Source organism: Siniperca chuatsi, linkage group LG14 (genome assembly GCF_020085105.1).
Source record: "Siniperca chuatsi isolate FFG_IHB_CAS linkage group LG14, ASM2008510v1, whole genome shotgun sequence".
In the NCBI taxonomy this organism is placed as follows: Eukaryota; Metazoa; Chordata; class Actinopteri; order Centrarchiformes; family Sinipercidae; genus Siniperca; species Siniperca chuatsi.
The window spans coordinates 17080485-17094926 of NC_058055.1; the positions used below are offsets into that span (position 1 = coordinate 17080485).

General features: G+C 38.7%; 1 protein-coding gene across 12 annotated transcripts in view; it reads left to right on the plus strand.

Moving 5' to 3' along the window:
* The window catches only part of LOC122888628 (actin-binding LIM protein 3-like), a 52311-nt gene that overhangs the window by 29333 nt on the left and 8536 nt on the right, over positions 1–14442 (plus strand). For 4 of the 12 annotated variants that reach the window (XR_006380747.1, XM_044223285.1, XM_044223284.1 and 1 more), the window contains 10 exons: positions 3382–3440; positions 5155–5235; positions 5863–6024; positions 6207–6236; positions 6592–6700; positions 7009–7110; positions 8805–8855; positions 11874–12011; positions 12133–12197; positions 12519–12660. Coding sequence is in view for 11 of the 12 variants with exons in the window: in XM_044223285.1 (XP_044079220.1) it covers positions 3382–3440; positions 5155–5235; positions 5863–6024; positions 6207–6236; positions 6592–6700; positions 7009–7110; positions 8805–8855; positions 11874–12011; positions 12133–12197; positions 12519–12660 (939 nt within the window). In the remaining variant the exon portion in view is untranslated. The remainder of the gene's footprint in view (positions 1–3381; positions 3441–5154; positions 5236–5862; positions 6025–6206; positions 6237–6591; positions 6701–7008; positions 7111–8804; positions 8856–11873; positions 12012–12132; positions 12198–12518; positions 12661–14442) is intronic. The other 8 variants (XM_044223287.1, XM_044223289.1, XM_044223290.1 and 5 more) reach the window with 8 other exon arrangements.

Consider the following 14442-nt stretch of genomic DNA (forward strand, 5'->3'; position numbering starts at 1 on the left):
TGGTAACACCTCCACTGTATTCTCAACATTTTTGCCATTTTGGTAAGTTTTGCTCAGGTGGTTCAAATATTGAATCTCATGACCGGCTTCTCCAGGTGTACGACTGGAACAAAAAATGATTGTTATCATTGATGAATCTGAATTTTTTTTCATTAATTGATTGTAAAATGTGAAAAATAATGACGAATGCCCATTAAAAATTACCAGAGCCTAGAAGGTTTAACCAACAGATGTAATTCATATGACTCGTTGAGTCTCATAATTGTCATTAGTTAATTTTTTTTTGATCAACTAATAGATTAATCAACTAATGGTTTCAGGCCAAGCCAGGTTTATATCCCATCAAGCCTCTTGAGAAAAAGTGCCAGTGCTACTGTCGACAATATATTTTAAGATGAAAAAATGACAGTATCGATCCTAAATAGTGAAGAGCATTAATTCAGTGTCAACAGTAATTTAACAATTTTTGTTTGATCCAAGGGGCAGAAAATATCTGTGGGTTGAAGCCTATTGTATTTCTGGCCACGGTTGACTGATCAGTGGTGCCAAAGATTTTTATTTTGCAAAAAGTTGCATAAAATATTCCCACTTCCAAGTAATAACTGATTGTAGCTTAAGTGCATTCATGCACCTTGACACCTTTACCTCTTTTCTTCCTCTCTCAATAAAGTCTCAAATGAAAAAGGAAGGGCAACAGACATCAGGAGGTTAAAGGAATGGAATAAATCATAGTACATATCTGAATGGTCACATTAGCCTGATGTATATGCTGTTTCTCATGGCAGCATGATTCAGCAAAAAGCAAAACGCCTGAGGCCATTTAAATATCTGCTGCTTTATAGCTTTAGCATTTCAAATGGCATAAGCACAAATGTCAATATTGCTTTCCTAGATTTCACTGGCTGCCTTCATCCCTTCTTTTGAATATCAGCGGTCAAGATAAGGAGGCTGGTTTTGTCCACTGATTAACCTCATTTTGCATAAAGTTAATAAAGGAAAAATGAAAGTCTAAACACAGCTGAGGCTTCTTTCCTATATGAAAAGATAGAGAATGACTCTGGAGTTACATTTAAATTATTATTTTGTGACAAATTTCAGGCAGCTAATTTTCTCAGAACTGATGTGCAGGTCTGTGTTTTGGATTGAATTCCTTAGCACCATTTAGATTCTCCTCGTCCAGGAGATAAAGGAGCTCAAGTCCAAGGCCATACATCTGTTTGGCAGCAGAGTTGAGCAGCGTGGGTGGGATGGGGTGCACTGAATCACCATGCATGGTTTCTGTCTACAGTATTGATTTTGTGTGCGGGAGAGTGTGTGTGGTTGTTGCGTGTGTGTGTGCATGTAGTCTACTTCTCCGTGCCTCTGTGTGTCTCTGCTTGTTTGTGTGAGTGTGTGCAGGTGAGATTTATGGTGTTGATAGTGATTGTATATTAGAGTCATGATCAGCTAACTGAGTCCATTCAGTTCAGCCCCAAGGCCTGAGAAAATGATAGTCAGTGTGTGTTTGTGTGTGTGTGTCCAGAGCGGATATATTATATAGTCATTATCACTGTCAGATCCACATGCATATAACATCCTATTTTGGGATCACTGTTAATGCACAATGTTGTCAAAGCAGTGGTTCTGTTTAGCGTATGTGTTTGCACATAGTATGCAATACATTTATAAATTACAAAATAAATAATTAGACAGTAAGTGAAGGCAACTTAATGTGTAATATTGCTCTTATACTGTTGCGTGTGATACATTTGAGTCATTTATTTAGTTAGTTAAGAACTGTATTGTCCACATTGTGGAAAATTTTCTTCAAGTTCCCAAGGACAAACAACAGGAACACAGCATCAGCAGACATGGTTTAAAAACATAACTACAGTAAATAATAAAAAAGGGAGAAGGGCTGGATGTATTTTTAGACCCGAAAGCAAAGCAGCAAAAAGAAAAAAAGTTCCATATGCTGATTAACTTGCTAAGTTGTCGAAGTTGTTAAAGGTCAAATAACCTGAAGTCAACATTGGTAGGACTGCCTGCAGCCTGCATCAGGGTGGACTTGGTAACACTGGAATGGTAACACTTTACTTTAAGTCCCTCTATTTAGCATTTATAAGCAGTTTATACACATTTAATTAATTGTTTATACACATTATAATGTTGTTGTGCGCAGCTATAAGGTCATTTTTAAGTGTTTATTAATGTACAGTATTTGTCAACAATTATGACTTCTCCTATGAAGACATATTTTATATTATTACAATTATCTATCTATTTATACACCAGCCTGCACTATATGGGTGCCCACAGGAGGAGTTATAGTTGGTGACATTAATAAACACTTGCATCTCTTTACAACCACATTATAGTGTGTTAAACCATGTATTAAATGTTTATATACTGCTTTCACATGCTAAATTGGGAAGCTTTTAGGGACATGTGGCACATTGAACAAGTATTTTTTTTGTGTTCAAGACAACATGTGCTTTGTTTATTTATTGTACATTTATTGTTGACAGATTGATAAATTGTTATTGTTACATAGTGTTTATGGTGTATTGTGTAGAGTGGGCCGAGCCAGCCAGCAGCTCTGTGAGGCTGTACGCTGTAGCTAAATGCTAACATCAGCATGCTAACATGCTCACAATGACAATGCTAACATGCTGATGTATAGCAGGTATAATGTTTAGCATGATCACAGTCTTAGTTTAGTGTGTTAGCATGCTAACATTTGCTAATTTGCACCAAATACAAAGTCATATTTTGTCATAAACCAAAGTAAGTACTGAACAAAGTGAAATTTTGACTTGATGATCGCGCTAAATGAAAAGTTAATGATCACAAAAGTTATTACAATAATCCGAGGGGGGCATGAATGTGTGTAGCTAATTTCATGGCAATCCATCCAATAATTATTGAGACATTTCACTGAAAACCACAAGTTTTTACCTCAAAAGGTAGGGGATCACCAAAGTCAGTAGGATTCATCCTCTGGGGACCATGAATGTCTGTACAAAATTTCATGGCAATCCAGGTCATAGTTGTTGAGATATTTCAGTCTGGACCAAAGGGGTGAACCTACTGACATTGCCATCCATAGAGTCACACCACTAGCATGGTTAAAAATTCTCTCTCTCTGTCTTCCTCTTTGTTTATCTGTGTGGGGAGACAAGAAGACTTACATCCTCTGTCCTCAGACCAGACAAACTGCCTCCACAGCCATATGCCCTGTCTCCTGTGTGTGTGTGTTGTTGATTGATGTTGATGCACTTGAGAAAGGCCGATCTACTCTTCATAGGATCCCATAAAACTGTATGGCTGCTGCCCACACAGTAAACAAAATAAACTGAGCTAAAATTGTGTGTGTGTATGTGTGTGTGTGTGTGTGTGCAGGTTCAGAGGTTTGGCACCCCATGTGTAAAGAAGCAGCTCGGCTGGAGAGAAAACTGAGGGTGAGCGATACTCAAAATACCCACAACCCCCTGCCTTCTCTCTCTATTTCTGTTTCTGTCCTCTCTGTGGTTCTCTTCTTCTCTGTGTCTGAAATTTCACATTTATGGTTTACTAGCTAAACAAAGCTGCCCTCCAGATCGATGTAGTATTGTTTTAAAACCAAACTCTCTATCTAATACTTTTTTATCTTGCCCTTAATTACTAATGACTTTTAAACATAAGATATAATGCTTTGCATATTTTACATTATTAAATGCAATTTATGGAAGGGAGGGGAAATCATTTTTTAACTAATCTTGTAGCTTTATTGCTTTAACAATCTCCAAAGAGCCTTACAAAAAGTCTAAGATTTCTATGTTTCAAAAAGAGCATTTTATTTGAAATATTTATAAGGGCTGCACTTTGGCAGCTGCCTGCCAGAGCCGAGAGTTACAGTAGCATGAAAATGCAAATAAGATAATATGGGTTCACATTAGGACAGAGGAGGAAGTTGTTTCTGCTGCTCTCCTCATCTCCTTCCTATGTTCTTTGTACATACAGAACGGAGGATATGCTCATATGCAACATTTTAAAATTAAGAGGATTAAAATGTGTCCTTGTCTAGTCAATTGTCTGCAATGCTCAGCTCATCTAAGTTAACATACTGAAAAAACTTTATGCAAAGTCTGATTCATTTGACCCACCGGGTTTATTACAGGCTTGGCTTTATCTCCTTGCCATGGGCAACTTTGTATTGAAAGTGACATTATTCCCCCAATGACACTAGATGGGAACAGTCATAAGCATTAATACGTTTTACTGTTATATATATCAGTTCCAGTGATATACTGTAGTTACACTGTAAAAATGAGAAAACTCAAATAAATAAGGCAACCAGCTGCAAAGTCTTCTTGAGTTGACTCCACTTTAGGGCCAGCAAGTTAACTCAGTTTAATAAGTTCTACTGTTTATTCAATCAAATGTCTATGTTACATTTATCAAACTTAAAATTACTTCTGTCAACTGATCATTTTTTGTGTAGATAACTTGAGCGTTTTTATTGTAGACAAACTTAAATTAAGTTGAGTAGTTATATTGAGTTGATGGACTTTTTTTCCAGTTGTATTTATTTTTCACTTGTAAAGCAGTTTTCAATTTGGACCATCAGCTGCACATTTAGCACATGCAGATTGTAAAAGTTATGAAGTGGTTCCACCACTTAAGAACACAAGTTAACAGAACTTTCTTTCTTTGATAACTTTAATTTAAAATATTGTAAGTTATCAGGCCTTAGTCACATTTATTGAAGCAAGAGACTGGCTCGGGTTTGCTGTCTCAACTAAAATATTTACTTTAAATGTTGATCATTTATGTTTTCTTTTATATCAGTCAACTTGTAATCCTTGTTTATGCCAAATAATATACAGTAAGTTGGTGTTTTTGTAGTGTGTGACAGTCATATGATCACCCCTTCAAATAAAGTGTTAACCAAGATTTTTATAACAATCAACAAGTACTTAGAGCAGGAGATATCATTTATTATCTGATTACAGGTTGAATTATTTTTTTTGCTATGTCAAAAGTATAGATATGTCTAATGTTGTGGATGATGTCTTTATTATTATTATTAATAATAATAAATAAATAAATTATAATGTAATTAAATGTAGTAAAACTCTCTGTTGTATTTGAGCTAACTTTACTTTGACCTGAGACTTACATTTGTCCTACTAGCTGAGACGCACCTCTGAGACGGCGTCCATTTCTCCTCCAGGCTCCTCTCCTCTCCTCGGCTCCCCTCACCGGCTCATCTGTGTGAGTACCGTCGTCACCGTGGTTACACTAACAATGCTGTGGTTATGCCCTCAGCTGTCACTGTCACAACCTTCAATCAAAATACAACTGACAGCGACAGAAGCACAAAGAGTCCCTGAAAGCTCATTCTGTCAACCCTATCTGCCTCTGAGCAGCCTTTCTTGTCTGTCTGTCTGTCTGTCTTGCCGCCCGTCTGTCCCCCTGCTTCACTATATGTTTGTTAATAACGGGGGTGTCTGCAGCGCCTAAAAGCTTTTTGTATGTGTCTACAGTCAATTTCAGAATCTTTTTCATTTTCTATGACTTTTCTTATGGGACATTGGTCGTAAACTGTCCTCAGGTATTTTAATTTAACCTACTCACCTGTCAGTCTGCCTCATCTTATTTTTCTGTGTATGTGTCTCTGTCTCGTGTCTGTTTATGTTTATCATCACACCTTTCTGTATTTTGTCAGTTTTGCTTCCTGCCTGTGTTGGTGTGTTTTTGGATGCACACATTTGTCTTTCTGCCTTTTTTTCTTTTCTTCTACCTTTCTTTCTGAATTGCTATTTATGTCCAATGTCCTATTTATGTCTCAGTTTCAATTTCCTCTCTGTCTCTCCCTCTGTCTAACCGTCTCTCTCACAGTCTAAAGCTGACGGTGATGCTTTGGACTATAAGCAGCTGGCGGCTCTGCCCAGGGTCAAAGCCATATATGACATCCAGCGGCCCGACATCATCCCTTATCAGGCCGACCATGCACACACACACCTGTCAGATGACACTGTGGAGCGATACAGCTGTGGACAGGTATGCACCCACACACACACACAAACACATATGCACACAATCAATAAAGAAAGTAACGGCATTAGCATTAGATAACAGGAAATTGACCTTAACTCTCATCTATGATAACTTTCTATGAAGAAATAGTCATTTTTGTTGGCATAAGTTATAGTAATCACAATTTTTTTCTCCTTCTCATCCAGTCATTGGGCTCCTTATCGCCATACTCTCATGTAAGTCGTTAAAGGGCTATGACACCTACAATTAACAGTTTGCTGTCCGCAGTCTTTCCTCACAACTAGTTTAAACATTCACACATCACTGACCAGATATCCTGAGAACATATGTGTGTGCATGTGTGTATGTGTGTATGAATGTACTGTACATGTGTGCGCTAAGGGAACTTGTAGCAGCACATGCACAGTATAGAATATTAAACTGCTCTCAATGTGATTAAAATTGGGTTTTGGAAGGAGCCTGTGTAGTCTAATTTACTGCATTTAGTAAATAGAAAATAGATCTCTCTCTCTCTCTCTCTCTCTCTCTCTCTCTCTCTCTCTCTCTCTCTCTCTCTCTCTCTCTCTCCAGGATCTCTTGGACGGCGTTGAATTGAGAACGAGGCGTTCCTCCAGCTCCGCCTTCACTGACTCTCCTGCGCACAGTCGGCACGGAGGCTCCCCACTGCATTATCTCCCCGGTAATGAGTCCACTCAAGCAAAGACACACGTAGCACACACACACATACACACAGAAAATGCGAGGTCCCTAACTGGAAACCTGTACTAGCTCTTTGAGTGGGTGCAACGTGGGTGTCGTGTCCCGTTTGGAGCCACAGAATTCCTAACAGCACCCCTGACACACAAACACACACACACATACTGTACATGCTCATATACATGTAATTCATCAGGTTATCAGTCTGCCTGTCTCTTTGTTTGGAGACATGGGCCATTCTGTTGCTTATGCTTTGGTTTCTCTCGCTGTGATTGGCCACGTTGACTGCAGGCAGTGAGAGTGGCAGGAGTTCACCTTATCACAGACAGCCAGAGCCCAGGTGTGTCACACCCACCACCACCTACCAAGCCCCCAAGCATTTCCATGTGCCAGGTAGGCCGTCATGTGTAACGCTGACCCCTGACCTGTTTACTAACCCAAATTTCCCCACATCCTCTAAATATTTACTCATACTGAACTTTGTAGGTCATCATTTCAGACTGCTAAGAGTCTAAACTCTGTCTAACCATGTGTTTCTACAATTTGATTTAGAGACCCTGACCCACCCCCATCCTGACCTCTTTTTGAGCTTTTTACCTGACTATGGTAATTTGACATTAAGTGCTGAAGCAGTTAGTTGATCGACTCAATCAACTGATACATCATCATTTTTCAAGTGAAAATGCCAAACGCTGGTTCCTGCTTCTCAAATGTGATTTGCTGCTTTTCTCCATTTTATATCAATTGTAAATGGAACATATATGGGTTTTGAACGGTTTTGAACTCAGACAAAATAAAAAGTAATTAATGATATCACTTTGGCCTGTGGGTAATTGTGACTTGCATTTGTCACTTATAATAATTAATAGCCTGAACGATAAATAGAATCATCAAAAAAAAAAGTAAAAGATTTATTGATATTGAAAATGATTGTGATATAATTGTAGATGCCTAACAAGTTTCACATACCATCTAAGCAGAGAAGAAAATGAATACATATTTTGCTATAATTCATTGATTATTGTCATCCTGATGTCTTAACATCCATAAAAATGTGCAGTAGTCATCCTCCTTTCAGTGTTCTCCAATGGGGTGTCTCTCTCTAATTTATCTTACTGATCTGTAGCTCTTGTATAACATATGAGTGCTTTAATCTAACAACTAATACCAGTCCATTTTATTTAAACATCCCATCAATCCTCCATTTTATCAAGTTAATGCCTCTCTCCTCCCTGAATGTTTCACTCTGTCTTTGTTCCCTTCACTTTAAAAGGCCTTTACTTTTCACTGCAAGCTGTGCATTTGGTATCCCTCCATCATTCCCTCCTCCTGCCTTCACTTCATTTCACACTGCATGTTCCCTCTCTCTCTCGGTTTTTCTGAGGCTGTTGTTCCTTGCCAGCCCTGCGATAGCACTCCCTTCATGCATTTCAGCACTGAGCAAAATGTATTTGGTGAATGCTTTTATCCAAAGTGCCTCACAGTATCACGAGTGCATACAAATTTAGCGTGCATGGCCCATTGAGAGTCAAACCTCTAACTTTGGCAGGGTTAGTGGCACGCTCTGTGCAGTATCTGAAAGTAATGCTTTTTTGCTTCATTTGTTGTTTTATTGCAGGTTATAACACAAAGTATTTGAATTTACTGTAATATGTTGTTGTGGTGCTTTTCCAGCACTCAAAGCTGAATCATTGTACAGAATACTCCACCAAATGTGAGCTACAAGGTGCCACGTGCTCCTGTCATTTCTATGTTTCTCCCTCTTCTCCCCTTTATCTTTTTCCTTTGCCTCTCCATCCAGCCCTCTCTCCACCCTTCAACTGCTCTCCTCCCTCTTCTTTATTTGTGTGCCATCTGCTGCTCTTTCCTGTATAAGCCGGTGAATCTGTATTAATCAGCCTCTCTGCATGTCAGTCAGGTTGTCTGGATGCGAGGCACTGTCTCCACCATAGCAGTTTATTACCTTGCTAGTTTATTACTATTGCTGTCAGCCTTACGGTTAAGGAGACTGTGAATGTATACAACTCCTCTCCTCTCTCTATTCCCTTTGCTTCCCGCACTTATTATCTTGTTGTTTCTGTTCTCAGCTTCTGAGGAAAGCAACATCTACAGGAAACTCCCTATCTATAAGAGACAAGGTTAGTCGTTCCTCACAATGGTGTGCTTTTTATAGCTTTTGTTAGGCTGTCCACCTGTCATCCAGTTGGTTGTTGCGTACATCGTCATTGCATTCTTTAGTTAGAGAAAAGGTCTGAGCTAAATCTCAATTATAGCTCCAGTCTGTCTATCATCTGGTGCTTCTGATGACAATCAGTCCTCCTCTCCAACTTCCCTCAAAGGAAAGTAGTCAGAGGAAGTGAAAAGCATTTCCATTCACAAGTTCCAGCTTCTCAAATGTGAGGATTTGCTGCTTTTCTCTGTTTTATACTATGGTAAATTAAATATCTTTAATATTTTGAACTGGTGGTTAAATATGCTGAGGCTCATTATTCAGCAGTTACTGAAGGAGGTTGCCTGATTGTTCGTTTGACTCAGTACAGCATTTCTGACCGTTTGGACTACACTACTAGAATACATTCATTTCGGTTATATTTGTTGTTTTTGCTACAGAAGGTTTTTACTTTTGGAGGATACATTTCAACTGTATAAAAGGCAGTGGTGGATGAAGTATTCAGATCCTTGACTTATGTAAAAGTACTAATACCACGCTGTAAAAATACTCCATTACAAGTAAATGGTCACATCTGAGAAGCTGAAACCATGAAATATTTGGCATTTTAGCATGAAAAAGGACTTAAACGATTAATCCGTTTTCCTAAACCATCACTATATTTTTGATAGTTGAGTAATCAACTAATCGTTTAAGCTTAAATTTTATATACTGTTTTACAGTGCATCATATTTTAAAAGTTCTTCATATGTTTTGTATGTAAAATCTTAATTTGTGAAGTAACTAGTATCTATAGCTGTCAGATAAATGTAATGGAATAAAAAGTACAACATTTAGTATATAAAGTGTCATGAAATAGGACTATTAATGTAAAGTACTGATACTTCAAATTTGTACAAGTACAGTACTTAGTTACGTTCCACCACTTGTAAAAGGAAGGAACTGGAACAATAAGTAAGCGTTAAACTCTTCATCTGATGCTGAATGGATTTAACCTTCCAATAAGGTGGATGCATATTGGAAATGTAAGTAGAAATACCTCAAAACTACACATAAACTGAAATGGTAACCAAGTGGCTTAAACAGAAATTGAAATTTTCCTTTACATAAATTGTTAGTTGCAGCCCTAACCTCCATGCACAATCAACTTGACCCTTCCACTGACTATTATGACGAGGCAGGCACCAATACGATACGCTGGATCGGTATCAGCCGCAATACTGACCTTATTAAGGGGATCCTGTATACGCCATGATGTGACCAATCCACATTACTTTCTTTGTCAATGTCATTATACAATTCAGTGTTTCTGCTACTGTATCACTTACATTTATGCAGTCACAGTGCCTACTCAGTTTTTAGCACAACAGAAATCCCTGACCGAATGTTACCTTATAGAAAAATTATTCTAATGAGTTCTACGCAGAGAGATTTTAAATTTGGGAAAACAAGACTACTGCATCAGATCGGGAATTGATATCAGAAGATACCCTGAGTTGAGGTATTGCTACAGGAGAAAAACAGTTGGATCGGTGCTGCATCCCTAATTATGACTGTGGCTTCACCACACACCATCCTAAATGAGTAAATCTCCTGGGGAATAATAAAGTTACTGTAAGCTGACTTGGCTAAACCAAACTAAACTAAATAGGGATAAGAATGATAGCTGGGATGTTTGATAGTTGTAGCCACATCACAGGTGAGACTATAGATTCAATTGGTGATTCAAGAGGTGAAGTAAAACTGAGAGAAGCAGTGCCAAATACTCTGGTGATCCATCAGTGCTCAGATGGCAGGTCTGACAGAGTTACAGTTCCTCAGAAACACCTCTGGATGATTTACGCTGAGCTACAAAGTGCTGACAAACCTCTCTCTCTTCAGTCTGAGCAGGCACTCTGGGATCTGGGCTCTGTGGAAGAATCCAAATTTACAGCATGAATCATTTATAGAGCAGTTTTCATATTAAGGCAAAGTACAATAATCAGGTACATATACTGTATATTTAGTACGATAAGCTGACCTGACCGTATGTCATAGTCAAACCTGGCTGCACCTCAAAAGTGTAAAAGTGTTGTCAGAATGAGGGTGTAGGAGGTTGTCTTGGCTATGCTGAACATTAAACAATGATGAATGCATTTGTCCCTGTTAAATAAAGACTTTAATTTTAATAAATTACCTCATAATCCCCCCTCCCAAAAAAAATTGATCGATTGCTCAGTTGGATTTTTTGTGTCCAGTGTCGGTTTGGACTGTCCAAAGACTAAAAGTCACATTCATGCATCCACAGCATCAGTCGAAATATGACCTCTTTTTATATGTCAACTCACTCTTTTCCCACTAATAAAAGCCAAAACCCCTTCAACAATTTTCTTTACGATATTGCATTCTCTTATCCTGTCAAAAAAAATTGTAGGCCCATCTGCTGCTATGATATTTCAGCTTTTATGCACAAGTTAAACAACATTTGGGTTATGTCTTGATGTGTTTCACATCACTAACTACCTTCCTTCGTTCTTCGTCAGCTTGTATTGTTGCAATACACCCTTAACAACTTTCTTTTTTACTGGAACTTGTGCATCATATCCCATCACATTTCCTCTGACCTCCTTTCCGTTCTCTGTTTCCCTGTTTGCTTTTGATGCGTCTCCTCTCCTCCTCCCTTCCTACCCCCTGCTGTGCCCTCCCCTCTCTGTAAGTAAATGCACTACTTCGTCTTGTTTCTCTTGCACAGACACACACACTCACATTGGTTTGAACTGTGAAACATTTTAAAGACCAACAACAAAAAACAAACTAAGATCATTTTTGTTAAAGCGAAACATGTTTTAACATTGTTCCCCCATGGTTATCGCTTTACTTCTCAGCGCCTTGTAGTTATTTCAAACATGTAAATCAGCCTAAAAATGTTTGGGAAAAAGGTTTTATGATTTGTGTTGATTAAAATATATTTTACAATTTCTCTCTTCTCTGATTGCCTTTCTGTCAGACATCTCTCCCTCGCCAATAGCCAATAAGAGTAAGACCAATGAGAACCTCGTCAATTCCAGTCGCCTTTCCACTTCCAACTGTAACAGCATTTATCACCCGGACTCCAACTACTACCCATATACTGGCTCTCCAAAAGGTACTGCCCCCACTCTTTCTGAAACAAACACTTCTGCACACACAAGTGGTTAGAAATCTGTATTCACTCTTCACTTCCCATCTCTCTTTGCCTTTTATTTCCTCCATCTCTCTCTCTCTAGTCTCCAGGGTGAGGAGGTTTTCGTCTGGAGGAGAGGAGGATGGATGGAATCACAATATAAACAAGGTAAGAAAGAAAGACATTCTCCTGCTTCTCCCTTTTATATTTTAAGAGTGTGTATTAATATTTAATGAGCTAGTTAATTAAATGCTTCTTTCCAACCTCACCCACCGGACATGGTACAAAGTGATGCTCCTCTCTCCTTCTTTCTCTTCATATTCATCCCCTCCATCTATACCATTCCCTTTTCCTGTCTCATCCTGCGTTATTCCGTCACCATTTATCAACCCATGCATCCATCCCAATCAATCAATCTTATTGCTCCATGTATCTGTCCATTTTTTCCCACCTTCTTTTCTTGTCCCTTTACCCATCCTTCTATTCCAGGGAATTGGCAGAATGATCCTGAAGGAGGAGATGAAGGCGCGGTCAGGTTGTCATGACAATGATCAGTGGGGGAGCAGACGCAGTTCCCGCTGTAGCAGCAAGGAGGCGCTGAACACTCTGGGATTTAGCTCCCTCAATGGCTGTAAGTCGTGTGGTTGTGAGTGTGTGTGTTTGTTTGTGTCACTTCTTAAATCAGTCAGTCAGTAAGGGATGATTTTTGTAGATTTATTCAATTTGACTTTTCTGTGTTTGACAGTTTCTAAGACTAAGAGTCATGCTAGCAGCTCTTTGTGGCTGTACTTAGGCACAGCAGTGCTTTGAGCTAAGTGCTAATGCATTATCATGCTCACAATAAAAATGCTAACGTGCTGATGTTAGGTATAATTAGCATGCTAACATTTGCTAATTTGCACTAAATACAAAGTATAGCTGAGGCTGATGGGAATATCATTAGTTTTGCAGGTATTTGATTATAAACCAAAGTATTTGCAAAGTTGAAAGTTTGACCTGATGATGGAACTAGATGAAAAGTAAAGAGAAAAGTAAAAGTCACCAACGTGATTGCAATTAAACCTGCTTATGGAAATCTATCCAAAAGTTGTCAAGATGTTTCACACAAAACCTCATGATGGCTGCTAGTGGAAAATTCAGGGCACCACCAAATTCAGCAAGCTTCATCGTCTGGCCGCAAACATTTCACAGTAATCTGTAGGTGTCCAATAGGTGTTGAGATATTTCAATGTGGTCCAAGTGGTGGACCAACAGATGGACATTGCCATTCATAAAGCTGCTAGCATGGCTAAAAACAGATTTCATTCTCAATAAGGCTTTTCCTGGTTAAATAAAGGATAGGAAATAAACTGTCTTCCAAAGCACATCATAGCTTTTTACCAGAGATCTAATTTTTCCAACCTTTAAGGCAGAGACATGAAACTTGCCTGAGAGAGTAATCCATCATAATAAAAGTTTACTCCACTTTGTTTGCATAATTGTCTTTGTCTTTTGTAGAGGTATATTATGATCATGTTCATGTTTTGGCAGAAAGCTCATGAACAGTAAATTATAATTAATAATTGAATAGCTTTTTTCATAATAAAGATTGTGGGAAGTTATCAGAGTTTCCCATATGCATACCTGCCAACATTCCTGTTTTTCCCAGACTTCTCCTGTATTTCAAGGCCATTTCCCGGGGCCTCCCATTTTGTTGTTTCTACCAGGAAATTCCCATAATTTGCATGGCCCTCAACCTTTATTATGAATACACAGGTCCAAGTTTTGGCTGTTTGTCTGATGTCACCCAAGTTGCCAGATCGTCTATGAAGCACAATCTACACACTACATACAATTTCAACCCATCTATCACCGCATCCTGGCAACCCACACCCTGACTCAAGGGGCGTCTGTGCAGCTGCTGTCCGATGGCTGACAGACGGGCCAGCTAAGTTAACGTTAGCTGTTGTCAAAATGTCAGGGCATGACAGCGTTCCCCCCGCCGCCAAAGAAAACTCCTGTATTTTAAAACCTACATGTTGGCAGGTATGCAAATGCACACAATATACTTAAGTCTGTATTTTTGAGCTTCAGACAATAATAAGATAAAGCCACTCATTGATCTTTGCAAATTAGTTTTCAAACTTTACTTTCATTAACTAAAAGCAATTGAGAAGTTGGAATCAGTCTAAAGAACCATGGTAGGCTCTGCTTTGAAAAGTGGTTTTCAGTAACATAAGTATAAGTATATATGATCTGTAAACACTGAAGGCTGTATTAGAGTTGAGACTGTGGTTTAGGTTCAAGACTGAAATTAGGATTGAGATTTCAGGAATGTGGTGAATTTATAGAAGGAGGACTATGTGTGTCTCGATGTGATGCTGAGCAAGCTGTGGTGGGGGGAGTTTCCCACTTGTGTATTAACGCTCCCATT